The sequence below is a fragment of the Mustela lutreola genome, chromosome 16, assembly GCF_030435805.1.
Source record: "Mustela lutreola isolate mMusLut2 chromosome 16, mMusLut2.pri, whole genome shotgun sequence".
Lineage (NCBI taxonomy): Eukaryota > Metazoa > Chordata > Mammalia > Carnivora > Mustelidae > Mustela > Mustela lutreola.
This window is the reverse complement of record NC_081305.1, coordinates 44,972,952-44,987,542: the sequence shown is the minus strand read 5'-3', so window position 1 is coordinate 44,987,542 and position 14,591 is coordinate 44,972,952. Positions and strand designations below refer to the sequence as shown.

The window sequence follows — 14,591 nt, the reverse complement described above, 5'->3', positions numbered from 1 at the left end:
CTGGTGACCTGACACGTCAGGAAGGTGGGTGTGGAAGGTCTGGTGTGTGTGTGGGGGGGGGGGGGGGGGGTAGGGGAGGAAGTAGGAGGAGGGAGGCCCCAGGCAGAAGGGAGGAGGCTCCAGAGAGTGGGCAAAGGCCTGCTCCCGGGTGCCCTCTGGTGGGCGAGGGACAGAGGCAGGAAGCCAATGAGCGGGAGACACCAGGAGTAAGTCATCAAATCTTTATTCAACACTGGCTGGCCCAGTTACTGGGAGGAGGCCATGATGCTGGACACACCTGTTGGGAAGAGAAGAGGGGAGCAGGTCAACATGGTGAAAATGGGAAACCTAGGGGCACCTGGGTGGCTCAGTGGGTTAAAGCCTCTGCCTTCAGCTCTGGTCATGATCCCAGGGTCCTGGGATGGAGCCCCACATGGGGCTCTCTGCTCGGCAAGGAGCCTGCTTCCTCCTCTCTCTCTGCCTGCCTCTCTGTGTACTTGTGATCTCTGTCAAGTAAATAAATAAAATCTTAAAAAAAGAAGGAGAAACCAACCTCCAGCCACCAACCATGGCACCCACAATTCTTTAGGGGTGGCAGATCACAAAACTTTTCTGGGCCCTTATCACCTTAAAATCAGATTTTTTGTTTTGTTTTGTTTCTTTTTGAAGTAATCTCTGTCCCCAACACGGGGCTTGAACTGAAGACCTCCAAGAATAAGAGTCGCACACTCTTCAGACTGAGCCAGCCAGGCACCCCACAAAGACAGTATGGGGCGCTAGTAAAGAAGGTCGACTCTGGGGGCACCTGGATGGCTCAGTCTTTAACTGTCTTCCTTCCGCTCAGGTCATGATCCCAGGGTCCTGGGATCGAGTCCCGTGTCGGGCTCCCTGCTCAGTGGCAAGCCTGCTTCTCCCTCTCCCACTCCCCCTGCTTGTGTTCCCTCTCTCCCTGTGTCTATGTCAAACAAATGAATAAAATCTTAAAAAAAAAAACAACAACAACAACACAAAAACAAACAAACAAAAAAACCCAATTTCGACTCTAGAGCAAGGAGACCTATGTAGGAATCAGAGCTCTGCCTAGTACCAGGTGGGTGACCTTAGGCAAGCTCATTAACTCCAGCTTTCCCGCCTGCATGAGGCATGGACCCCACAGGGTCCTAGGACTACATGACCTGCTCAGAACACCTGGCAGTCAGTTCTTGCTCCTCTCACCGCCGTCACAGCAACACTCTCCACAAGCTACCTGCAAGACACACTAAGCGCAGCCTTGTATCTCCCCCAGGAGAGCCCTATGCGGCAGGGTCTTCTCCCCAGAACCCAACACGGGGGCGGGAGGGGGGCACTTCTCGCTTACAGTGCGGGTCTAGACACCCCCCGTGCAAAGGGGCCCACCAAGTCCTGCTCCACAGTTTAGCTCCAGATGAGCTGGTTTGTAGTGAGAAACCACGCTGGGCCAAGACACAGCTTTACAACCCCAGAATCAGACTAGAGGGTGGGGGAGGAGACCCAGGGCGTGAGGGAGTGGCTGAACTCTGGCCCCAGGTTCTCACTCCCTCGATGACGCGCGCATGGTGTGCAGATCAGAGGGCTGACTGCACAGCTATCCCACTCCCTTCCCGGCTGAGGGACCAGCAGGGCCAGTTCAGCCGAGGACCGCCGTGGCTCTCTGCTCTGCTTTCCGCACAGACAGCCTCACTCTGCTCCAGTACCTCCAAGACGTGCAGGTGTTTCGTCACATACAATAATAATCCTCTCCCGTATGGGGTTCACATGAGGACCAAACGACTTAGTAAGCTTCAGAAACGACATAGTATTTGTCAGAATGACTGCTGCCAGCGTCCCCACTTTTTGGATGAGGAAACTGAGGCACAGGTAAAACCACTGGCCCCAAGTGACAGAGCTAAGACCAAGAACTGAGAGCCCCACATAGCTACCTGATTCCAGAATCCGTGAACACTTTCTGGTGTCCCTGTTTTTGCAGACACCAGGGCCAAGGCGCCATCCCCAGGGACAGACCGCAAAGAGATCAGAGCCCCCAGGAGTCCCAGGGAAGGACTCCTCTGCCCCCTGCCCCACCTCCCTCAGCAGGAAGCCCTGTGAGAGAAGCCAGTGGGCTCCGGTGGATGCCGAGTTCCCGATCCGGAACCAGACCACAGCCACCCAAGTCTTCTGGGGCCCCAGCCCCGGCCCGTCACAGGGCAGCTCCTTAGACGCATAGCCTGCGGCCTTGGGCCCCCCCCACTCACTGTCAAAGTCGATCTTCTCCACGATGTTCTTGGGCTTGATGCTCTCCTCCTGGCTACAGATGAAGATCTGGCCCGACTCGTCAGCGCTCCAGCCGTACTTGCTCATCCACACCTTCAGCTGGCTGTCTGCAGGGGACAGGGGCCGGGCGGGCGGCTCAGGCACCCCACCCCCGCAGGACCACAGCTGAAGGCCGGGAGCCCCCATGCTGGCTGCCTCAGGGGCCACAGGTGTCTCCTGCGGCCACGCGTGCTTGCGTTTCCATGGTTTGGTCTCCGAGAGGCAGCCAGAGGGAGCCTGTCGGCTTTCCCACCCTGACACCACAGGGCCTATCTCCCCTTTCCATTTCTCCCTCGCTTTTCTCTCCCAGCACAGACCTTAGTTTCCAACAGTGCTACACTTCCTTCTCTGCTTTTCCACACAACTTGGAAATGGTTTTAAAATTATGTCCTTGCTATCACGACTCGTAAGGCCAGAGCCTCAGCTGGGAATTTCTTTGCAGGCTGTTTTTGCTCTTAAAAAACTTGGGACGCCTGGGTGGCTCAGTTGGTTAAGCGGCTGCCTTCGGCTCAGGTCATGATCCCAGCATCCCATCCTGGGATCAAGTCCCACATCGGGCTCCTTGCTCTCCCTCTGCCTCTAGCCTGCCACTCTGTCTGCCTGTGCTTGCGCGCTCGCACTCTCTCTCTAACCAAAAAAAAAAAAAAAAAAAAAAAAACTTAAAAAAAACCTGCCAGGAAGGATGCGCGGCCAGAAGACAACCTGCTGCTTGAGGTAACTCCTGTGGGACTGTTAGCAATCTGATAAATTCGTCTGCTTCTTTTTAGACTCAAGCCTAAGGGTTGGTTGATTCCTTTTTGACTTAATCTCCCTTTTAAATATGTAAAACAGGGTGCCTGGGTGGGTTAAGTGGGTTAAAAAGCCTCTGCCTTCTGCTCAGGTCATGATCTCAGGGTCCTGGGATGGAGCCCCACATTCGGGCTCTCTGCTCAGTGGGAAGTCTGCTTCCCCTTCTCTCTCTACCTGGTTTTCTGCCTACTCGTGATCGATCTCTCTGTCAAATAAATAAAATCTTCAGAAAAAAATATGAAAAACACCTATCTGATGAAACGCACTTAGTATAGCCTGACACAAACTGTCCAAGAAAAGTTAGCTTCTGCTAAACAACAGAGAGCACAAGCACGCACACTCTACAGATCAAAAGGCAAAACTACCCAAATAAGGTACTGAAATCTCACCCCCAAAGCCCCACTCCCCAGTGCTGTGCTCACCCCGCCCTCCCAAGGAGTAACCATTTTCCTTAGTTTTAATTTCCTTCCTGTTTCTTTTTGCAAAAACAAGCAAATACACAAACATGCTTTTCTTCCCTTCTTTTCTTCTTCTTCTTTTTTTTAATGGAAGGACCTTTTACTTTTATTTATTTATTCATTTATTTTAAAGTAGGGGCCTGAACTCACAACCCTAAGATTAAGAATCAGATGCTTAACTGATTGAGTGCCCCAGGTGCTCCTGGAAGGATCTCTTGAAAAATCAAACAAAAGGGGCACCTGAGTGGCTCATGGGTTAAACCTCTGCCTTTGGCTTGGGTCATGGTCTCAGGGTCCTGGAACGGAGGAGCCCGCATCGCATCAGGCTCTCTGCTCAGCAGGGAGCCTGCTTCCCCGTCCCCCTCTGCCTACTTGTGATCTCTTGGTCAAATAAATACATAAAATCTTAAAAAACAAACAAACAAAAAAACCCCCACAACTACTCACTACTTACCCAAGCCCCAGGAGCAGTCCTGGGTGAGTGCACACTACACTTGCACGTCTCATTTTGTCATCTGTTTTGCTACCTCCCTGAGAACAAATCTGAGCCATTCTGTCTCATTCATGGCTACATACCAAAGGCCCAAGACAGCCTGGTACTGAGCAGGCATTCAAATGACTCACGTAGAATAAAATAAACAAATGCTGGAGGATCTCCCCAAGGAAGGGCATGTTTGTACCAGTCCCTCACTCCTTCAGTAACGAGCTGGGCGGGACCTTCAATGCTGACTTGCTGGCGCAGGGATGGGCCCATCTGAGGAGCTGGCTGAGGACCATGGCTCCTGACCACCCCTAACCTCCTCGATTGGCACTGGGAACCCTAAGAGGCCTTACCTGTCAGATCCCCGAGCATCTCGGCCAGCAGCCAGCGATCAATGTGCTGATAAGTGATGCCCACAACGTGGCAGATAACTGCAGTGGGGGGAAGAATGAAGACAGTAAAGGGCCACTCCCTACCCCTTCCCCCTGGGGAGCCCAGGCACCGAGACAGACTTACATTTTCGAACAGAGTCTTCAAAGCCAGTTATACCTTCCAGAAGGTCCATGTTTTCATCCAGGGCTTGCTGTGAGGGAAAGGGTAACGTTCCCAATAATGTGAATGACCTCAAGTACATCATCATTAATGAAGTCAGCAACAGAAGCTACGATTTGGGCATTCACCTCACATGCCAACTTTCTTCTCTGTGTGACCCTGACATAAGTTACTATTTTCTGCCCATTTTTAGTGATGAAAAAACCAAGGCTCAGAGGAGCTAAGTGACTTGCCCCAAATCAAATTCAACCCCTGGGGGTTGAATCAGGCAGGCAGAAACCACAGACCCAAAGAGGGAACAGAGACAGAAACTTAGCTAACTGCACTCACCCACCTCCTCCTGCTCCTATCTCACTCGGAGAAAAGGCCAAGTGTCCTACCATGACCCACAAGGCTCCACAGGCTCTGCCTGTCACGTCCTCCCACTCAGCCCTTGGCTCCAGCCACAGGGGCCTCCTCATTGCTCCCCAGACACACCACAAGTCCGCCCACCTTAAGGTCTCTGCACTGGCTGGTGCTGGGTCTCAAACTCTCTTTCCCCATGGCTAGCACCCCTACCCCTTCAGGCTTCTGTCCACAAGTCACCTTCCCAGCAGGGTTCCCTGTGACATTAGCGTGGGAAATGAGAAAACCACAAGGACAACGCAGAGGATATACAGGACAGTAACTTTCCCGGGAGCCAAATGATAAAAGGATTTGAGGGAGCAGTGTGTGTCCCTCCCCATCAGAGGTGGCCGACAGGGCAGACAGTGTGGGTTTCACAGTGCTTGCATGCGCTTGTATACATGTGGGAGACCGGGGGATGGAGGGCTGGCCACGAACGCCTGAATGGAATGAACACAACGGCTTCAAGTGAGCAGGGAGAGGAGGAGAGACTGAGCACAGGCAGCCCAGCCCACAAACGGCATTACCAATGGTCCCACTCTGCCTGACATGGAGGGGTTTCCTGGGATGTGAGACTTTCCACTCCATGGGGTACAGAGAAAGAGGGTAAGAGGTAGATGTGGTAGGGAAGATGGGAGGTTCGGGGAGAGTTTTCTTCTTATTTTTTTAAAGACTTTTATTTATTTGGCAGAGCGAGAGAGAGCACAAGCAGGGGGAGCGGCAGGCAGAGGAAGTTGGCTCCTCACTGAGCAGGGAGCCCAGTGCGGGGCTCGATCCTAGAATCCTGGGATCCTGACCTGAATTGAAGGCAGATGCTTAAATGACTGAGCCACCCAGGTGTCCAGACAGTTCTCTTCTGTAGGCAAGAAAACTAGAGGGTGGACATGGTCTCTGATGACAGAAACAATCAGGGAAGGCCAGGCCTGCTGCTATGAGAGGAGGGGGAGGCGCTGAGTGGGCAAGAAGGAAGGGGAACAGGGCACCAGCTGAGGGGTGGTCTGAAACAGAAAAGCATTCAGTCAGCTGCCAGCAGATGTCAAGGCTGAGAGCAGTACACATGGGACTTCTGCTTTAACTGCTTATATTTTCCCACAAAACAAGGCAGAAGAGCACTAGCTGTGATGACAAGGGAAGGAGGAGAGGGGATGAGAAGGTGTGAAGAGCTGGGATTGGGCAGTGAGACCCTGGGCTAGGAGGGGATAAGCCCCAAGGACATGACGGGCCTTCTCCTGGCCTCTCACAGGGTCTCCCATGCAGACTTCTGCTAACAGACGAAGCACAATGGAGGACCCAGGCTGCTGGTCAGGCCCATGGACGCCAGGCTGGAGACCTCCCGGGGTGAGCTGGGAAGCTAGGAGGAAGTGGTCGGGGGTAGAAACATATGGCATTCATGGGCAGAAGAAGGAGCGGTTATTGCTAAAGGCGGGTGCCGGGCGGCGGCTCCCCACCTTCCCTGAGCATCGGAAACACCTGCTTCAGATCCCAAAGCCTGGACCACACACAGGCTGATTAGATCAGACTCGGGGCTGGAGTGAAGGTTCATTTTTGTTTTGTTTTTTTTTTAAACCCCTTGGGGGTCCAATGCACCTGAGCTGCAGGGCTAAGGGGTTTCGGGGGGAGAGACACGGGTCTGGGAATGATGGTGAGAAGGACCCTTGGCAGAGGTGGAGGGTGGGGCTCCAGTTCAAGAGCGAAAGGGAAGGAGCATACAGAAGCTGGAGGACTCTGGGAGGAAGAACAGACGTGGGTGTGTGCACACATGCCCCAACCTGGGGGCACAAGGGACAATGTGGGCGTCCTGGCTCAGTGCGAGGATGACAAGTCCGCGCAGTCACCCTCGCAAAGCCCTGAGCAGGGATCGCCCCCAGTTATGCAAGCAGACAGCAAATGGGCACGGCTATTCCTTTCAGCCGCCTGTCCCAGCTCAGCTCAGCCCAGCCGCCCACCCTGGCCCCGCAGCCAAGTTACCCAGAAGGCCTGGAAGTGGCAGGTTTCCAGCAGGTCTCCGAGGTATAAAATTTGTCGGATTGGCCGTTCTTCTTGCTAAGAGAAGAATGTGTTAAGGGAAAACAGCCCTGAGCTTCAGGGGGCTGCCGCTAAGTCCCAGACCACCTCTCCCTGCCCACCTTCTGTTCACTGCAGCACAGTTAAGACAACAGGCGAGCCAGCAATAGAGCCACGAAGCCAAACACTGGCCTGTCCATACTCTGGGAGGAGCCAACTCTTAGAGAACCGGCGTGGAGAGGCAACAAGACACACTGGGATGTGAAAAGGCAAGACACAGACCAACACGCATAAGAGACCACCATCTGGGTGGGGGACTGGTGTGTGTGTTGGGGGGGCACACACACGTATGTGAACACACACACCTGTACTCATTTGTCTATAGGGTATCTCCAGAAAGGCACCCAAGAATGGCAAACAAGTGTTGCCCCCTGGCAGAGGAATAGAGTGGCTGTGGGGCAGGGGAAGGAGGAAGCCTTGTCTCTTTCCACTGTATGCTTTTCGTACTTTTAACAGCGAATGGTACATCTTCTTTTTTCTTTTATTTAGAAAGCCCCCGAAACAGACTCCTAGGGAGGGGGGCTGATCTCAAAAGGCAGACACTCCCACAGACCCACCTGGCAGGGCGGGTTCACTGCGTAAGTGATGGGCAGGTTAAGTGTGACAGCATCGGGACTGAGTGCCAGAGCATGGATGAGGGACTCTGCCAAGCTTGTCAAGGAGCCCGACTTGGGATGCAATCCTGGGACTCCAGGATCAGGACCTAAAGGCAGCTACTTCACCGACTGAGCCACTCGGGCGCCCTCACTCTGAGGTTGAAGCCTTCTACAGCTTCCTGGTGCCCTTCTGAGTCTGACCAGATTGCATTTTGCAATCCATGGTGAGGCTGCACCAAACTTCCTCTCCTGCCTCTGAAAGACCACTGACCTCTTCTATTTTTTTTCTCCAGGCCTTCTTACCTCCTTACCTCCGCCCAGATCACCCTTCCTTAACACTCCATTTAGCTCATCTTTTGGACGTCCCCTCCTCCAAGAAGCCCTCCCTAACATCCAAACAGGATCAGGGGCCTCCTCTGGCCTCTCCGAACCCCAAGCCCAGACTGTAGGCCGTCACTGACAAGAGGACCTCTATCCCCCACTGCATGGTGAGTTCTGGAAGGGCAGGGGCCAGGCCTGTCCCGGCCCCCCAAATGTCCCACCCAGCACAATACCAAGCCCAGAGGAGGCGCTCTGAGTTTGCAGCTGAACTCACAGCCCGCTGACCTGGGGAATTTATCTACCTTGCCCCCAGCCCTTCCCCGCACAACCCGCCATGACACTGGAAGGATACGTGTGCCTGATCAATCATGCACTTGCACAGTGTGAAGTCCGTGTGGGGCAGGTTGGTGAGGGCCTTCAGCAGGATCTGGGCAGTGACTGTGGTCTGAAAGAAGGCTGGGTTGAACTGGTACCTGGGAAGGGGAAAAAGAGACAGAGCTTCAGCAGCCTCTTCAGGTACCTGAGGCCCAGTGCTGTGGCCCAGAGCTCAGGAGTTGGACATACCTGGGCTCCAGTCCCAATCACAGCACTCTTGCTCTGTGACCTTAACCTCCCTGACCTAGTTTCCTATTCCATAGATGGGGACAGTTAATCCGCCCAGCCACCCCATAAGCCAGATGCTGTTAAGTGGTTCACAAGTAAATGAATACGAAGTACAGTCTGCAGCAGAGGTAGAGGCTCTGGAGCCAGACTGCTTGGGTTCCCACTGGCCTCAAAAGTGATCCTGGACTACCTCTTTGAAATTCTCTGTGTCATTGGTCCCCTCCCTCAAAAGAAGGGGCAGTAACAACCCTGTCTACTTCAAAAAGACACTATGGCATCTGACTTAACACCCACAAACCTTAGAGCACAGAAGCTAACGCACCATGAGCCCTCACTAAACAGCAATTGCGCCATTAACAATCTAAACAACCCCACAAATACAAATGTTCTTATCGCCATTTTATAGACCTCCAAACTGAGACAACATATAAAAATTACACAGCTGACAGCATGTCAATATGACACGGAGTGGGGGGATAGAATGCAAAGGTCTCCATCCACAGGAGAACGGGTGGTTTAGACAATCGCACAGGAAGCCCTACACAAGAATGACAATAAATTGCAGCTGCAGGGGGCGTCTGGGTGGCTCAGTGAGTTGAGCCTCTACCTTCTGCTCAAGGTCTCAAGGTCTCGATCTCTAAGTCCTGGGATGGAGCCCCGCATTTGGCTCTCTGCTCAGCAGGGACCCTGCACCCTACCCCCCACCCCCACCTCTGCCTCCCTCTTTGTCTACTTGTGATTTCTCTCTGTCAAATAAATAAATAAAAACTTAAAAAAAAAAAAAAAACAAAGCTGCAGTCGCAGGAAAAATGGATCCATCTCACAAACCCGGAGCAAAGTGCAAGACGCCAGATGCCGAAACGCTCATGCTGTAGGACTACGTTTGTGTCAAGTTCAACACAGGCAAACCCAAACCAAGCTCCTCAGGACACATGCATGTGTGGTAAACTCACATAAAACCAGATCACGAGATTCTATGACCTCCACCAACATGTAACTTGTTCCAATTGCTTTTGAACCCAGGCTGTGTATTTACACGGGCCCCTCTTACCAGACACCGTAATGTGCCAGAGCAGAGAGATACGTTCAATGAAAGAGATAACGAATAGCTGGAGAGGTTGCAGAAGAGTTCCCATGACCTGTCAATTCTGAGATACTCAAGGATCACCCTAAGAGCTCATTGTTCCCACTGTGCCAACAATCCTCTAATGATTTTAGTAAAATGGTCATCTATATTCTTTATTAGTCTTGGTTCTCCAAGGGAACAGAACCAACAGGATATGGAGAAGAAAGAGAGAGATTTTAAGGAATTGGCTCATGCAGTTGTGGAGACTTAGAAGAAGTTGCTGCCTGTGTTTCTCCTCAAGGATTTTTTTTTTTTTAAAGATTTTATTTATTTATTTGACAGAGAGAGATAACAAGTAGGCAGAGAGGCAGGCAAAGAGAAAGAGAGAGAGAGGAGGAAGCAGGCTCCCTGCTGAGCAGAGAGCCCGATGCGGGACTTGATCCCAGGACCCTGAGATCATGACCTGAGCCGAAGGCAGCGGCTTAACCCACTGAGCCACCCAGGCACCCCTCTCCTCAAGGATTTTGATGGATTCCTTTCTCACCCAATATGACACTTCTTGGCAATGGAATCTTGCCATTCTTCATGTGAAGTAGCATTGTATTTCTTCCCCCACCTTAAATCAGAACTGGCCTTGTCATTTGCTTTAAGCAACAAAATGCCACAGAAGTAATGCTGTGAGACTTCTAATTCTATGCCTCAAGAGACCTTGAAGCTTCTGCTCTTACCTTCTACCAAAAGCCTGACTTGTAAAGAAGCCATAAAAAAGGACACCAAGGAATATTACAACCTTTTGTTTACTGTTTTGGAGGTAAGGGGAAGGTCCAGGAGTTTCTCTTGTCCTATCTTTTTTTTTTTTTTTAATTTGACAGACAGAGATCACAAGTAGACAGAAAGAAAGGGGGGGGGAGTGGACTCCCTGGTGAGCGGAGTCTGGGACTGTAACCTGAGCCGAAGGCAGAGGCTTTAACTCACTGAGCCACCCAGGCGCCCCTTGTCCCATCTTCCTATCATAACAGTTCTTACTCCAAACATATAGAGGCAATGTAGAGATTTTTCAGTGGCCAAAAATGTTTATTCTAACTCTTCATTCAGAATCTGAGACGATCTCATAGGCTGGATCTGTGGGCCTACTGAACCCTTTGTGAGATGAAATCAAGCTTGTAAAATTTTCAACACAAGAGGGCCTTTTTCCAGTTTAACTCAGAGCCCAGTTGCATGCCTGTGCCTAGTTGTAGGAGGACTGGAAAGCGTACAGGGGGACGTGGATATTTGTCGGGCAGTGACAATTTTGGCAGAGAATTTACTGCCCAACAGGTATCTGTGTCCCTCTGTGTGTTTTCTGGTCCTCTTGTAGTTGGGCACGGGCATGTAGCTTAGGTACTTACTTCTCTTACTTCTACTTAATATATACCTGGGATATGAACACACAGATAATCATCAATTGATGTGCTGGAATTGTAAGAAAATCATTAAAAAAATTCTGTCCCTCATTAGTTATATGAAAATGTTCATGTTGCTATGCTAGGAGCCAGTGGACAGATCTGGAGCCTGACAATTTTACAATAGAACACATGTTCATGATTTATTCTCCTTTTGCCTAAGATAGGCTCTGTCTCCGGGTTCTCTTTATATTTTTTAAATAGCTCAAATGAGAAAACAGACAAGATATAGGGAAGATAGGAAAAAAAATACACAGACCAGAAACTGCTTTGTTTTACACGCATTTTATCTTTTGATAGGAAAAATAAATATTCCAGACCTCTTTAAATAGAAACATTCAGTCTGAAGCATTTCTTTTCCTTCATCCCTTTCTTTCTTTCTTTCTTTTTTTTTTTTTTTAACGTTGTGTTGATGAGTTTCCATGATATATAGGAATTAGGGCTGAATGGGGAACATAGAGGCAGTGAGAAGTGAGAAAAGTGGAAGTCGATCTAATATTTCTAAGGAGGCTTTGGAAATCTTGGCATATTACTGAAGACATAAGAGAGCCAGTGAGCATTAAATACACTCCTGCATTTAGTGAAACTGCCACAGAACAGGGTACTTCCACCGCCCCAGATCTAATGTTCTCAACATACCAGTCTATCATTGTCAACTTTGAGTATACAACGTGATCAATAGTATGTTAAATTACTATGCTGTTCTCTGGATTAAAAAAGCACATATCAACCCAGTCACATATCAACCCAGTCTTTTCTAGCCTTCCACTAAACTAAATAAAACGTGGAAAAAGCTGGTTAAAAAAAAAACCAACAAAAACACGGGACGCCTGGGTGGCTCAGTTGGTTAAGTGGCTGCCTTCGGCTCAGGTCATGATCCCAGCGTCCTGGGATCGAGTCCCACATCGGGCTCCTTGCTTGGCAGGGAGCCTGCTTCTCCCTCTGCCTCTGCCTGCCACTCTGTCTGCCTGTGCTTGCTCTCGCTTCTCTCTCTATGACAAAAAAAAAAAAAAAAAAAAAAAAAAAAAAAAAAAAAAAAACCCCAACAAAAACAAACAAACAAACAAAAAACCAGATCATGAGAGCCTAAAAGTGGTTACAAGGGTGGGGGGTGAGGTGACTCGCACAAAGTATTCAAGTCAAGGGGCCTGGGGCCCTGACAACACTCAATTTTGTGGTAAGTGTGGTGTTCACATGGGTTCTCACTTGTACTTATTTAATTAACTAGGATTTAGTGTTTTGTACCAACCTATACATATAACCCTTAATTAATTTTTAAAAACCATCTCTCCTGCCCCAACTCCCTTGGCTTCCTGGCCGTGCACACCAAGAGAAGCCATATCCCAAAGACCAGCCCAACTCTGGCCTCATCCAATATTGAGAGTGCCCCCCTGCCCCAGATGGCTGCAGGCCTGGAGGTGGGGATGGAGGCAGACACTCACAGCTTCAGGACAGCCAGGTTGGCTTCCAGATCATAGGCGTTCTCCTTGGCCTGTGTCTCCACATACCGTTCCAGGGTGGCCAGATTCTCAGGATTGTACCTACAGAAGAATCCAGACAGGAAAACAGAGACAAAAACGGAGCTGAGGCCAGTCCCTTTATGGAGGCAGGGCAGCTGGAGGAGAACTCTGGCACTGGCCACTTACTCTTAAATCAGCTCTATAACCTCTATAGAAGAATCCAGACAGGAGAAAAGAGACGAAAAAGGAGCTGAGGCCAGTCACTTTATGGAGGCAGGGCAGCTAGGGGAGAACTCTGGCACTGGCCACTTACTCTTAAATCAGCTCTATAACCTCTAATAACACTTACCCACCTTACAGACCTAAAAATGCTCTGAACCACCCCACCCCCACCCATCAGACTCCTGGGACTTTTCTAGGCTATCCCCCCACCTCTCAGCCAATCAGTCACTGTAACTTGTACACCTGGCCTCCTGGGCATCTTTGCCCCTCACCCCTCCTCCCTGCTCCAGACCCCCACACTGGTTTAGTCCCATCCTTTCGTGCTTAGCTTCCCCCATCCTAGCCCTGACTACTTCAGGCTATCACTGCCTACTGCCCGGTTTGTCTGGGCTCTGAACTGGGAACCCCCTGGAAGCACGGCCTGGGACTGTCCTGGTCACCTCTGGTCCCCAGCACTGCCCAGCGCGGACAGAATTTCAGTGACATGTGTCCAATGAACAGCATGAGAGGGAAAAAAAAAAGAGAGAGAGAGAGATGAAGAGGCACTGACGCACACTATGAGAGGCTGAGGAGCGGAGTCACAAGAAACTGAAGGGCTGTGAGAGAGAAAGCTGAGCAGCAGAGAGAAAGACCTTAAAGCAATTAAAAAAGTGAGAGCACTCTGAGGTAGGCAGGGCTGTCTCATGTCCGTAGCCCCCTGCAGTGCCGTCTCCTTACACACATCCCCCTCCAGGGCGAATGGGAAAACCTACTCCCGGGCAAGTCCAGGATGCTAATCAACCCTTGCGCTTTCTAGAAAATCCCATCCACCACGCCGCTTGACCAGAAACGCTCCCTCCGACCGGGCTCAGACCTGTCGATACCCTTGAGCAACTTGCCCACGTTCGCTCTCATCTGCTCAAACATCGCCATGACGAATGTCGCCTCCCACGCCGGGCCGGAGCCGAAGAGCCAGCCGGTAGAGCCTCCCCGAGGACCGGAAGAGGAAGAGGTGGTGGAAACGGAAACTACGTCGTCGTCTTCTTCGCCGCCCTTGCGGCGGCCGCCACGTGACTTTCTTCCCGGCGGGCGCAAAGTTGACGCGTGCGCATACGCTCCCCCCAACCCGGACCCACAGCGTGAAAAAAGGCTTCATCTAGTCCAATACGCAGGCGCCCGGTTAGGGGCGAGGAGGCGGGGCGAGGCTTTTCCCGGGCCTCGCGTACGGTGTCCTAGCCCCTCAGGGACGTGTGTGTGAACTCCGCGGCTGGAAGACCCCCTACCGGCTTGCGGGCTTCGTGTTGCGCGCGATCGTGAACTCACAAATCCGTGCTGGGGAGCGCGCAGTATACCTTAACTTGGGCCTGGCCAGATTCCTTAGGGAAGTGCCCTTTGAGGTCCCCATTGCCCCAGGCCTCGGCTTCTGAAGCAGGATCCTGAACTCTGGGATCCTCTACCTCGTCCCCACACTCCTCCCCAACCCTAGGGCTAGGGACCCGTAAGGTTGTGATGATGCTCTACCCGGCACGGGCACGCTGGGCTGAAGGGCTCCGGTAACCTGCTGGCTGGCGCTCAGTCCTCTACGGTCTTGGGGGAGAAGGCGAGTGCCCTTCTGCACATTTTAGGCGCGAATGCACAAGCATGTGGTATATCCATGGAGATATGTGCACACACATAGCACATGTGTGCACACGGGTATCCAGTCATTTGCGCGTCTACTGATCTGCGCACAGTGGGTACATTGGTGGATACGGCCAAGTGTATATATGTACCCTAGGGAACGGGCATGTCCAGGGCATGGGTACTCCTGGGCAGGCCTATCATCCATCTTCCGACGGCGGTAAACCCTCAAACACTCAGCAGAGTTTCAACTGTGGTTTTAAGCCAC

General features: G+C 51.4%; 1 protein-coding gene across 1 annotated transcript; it reads right to left on the bottom strand.

The window, feature by feature from the left end:
- Window positions 1-207: 207 nt before the first annotated feature.
- Window positions 208-13,735, bottom strand: EIF3K (eukaryotic translation initiation factor 3 subunit K). The gene is made up of 8 exons (XM_059151625.1): window positions 13,578-13,735; window positions 12,485-12,583; window positions 8,284-8,404; window positions 6,919-6,993; window positions 4,531-4,597; window positions 4,368-4,445; window positions 2,229-2,354; window positions 208-277 (listed from the first exon to the last, which is right to left on the bottom strand). Exons 1-8 carry the CDS (start codon window positions 13,634-13,636, stop codon window positions 246-248), a joined length of 657 nt encoding a protein of 218 aa, XP_059007608.1. The 5' UTR covers window positions 13,637-13,735; the 3' UTR covers window positions 208-245.
- Between the last annotated feature and the right edge of the window lie 856 nt (window positions 13,736-14,591).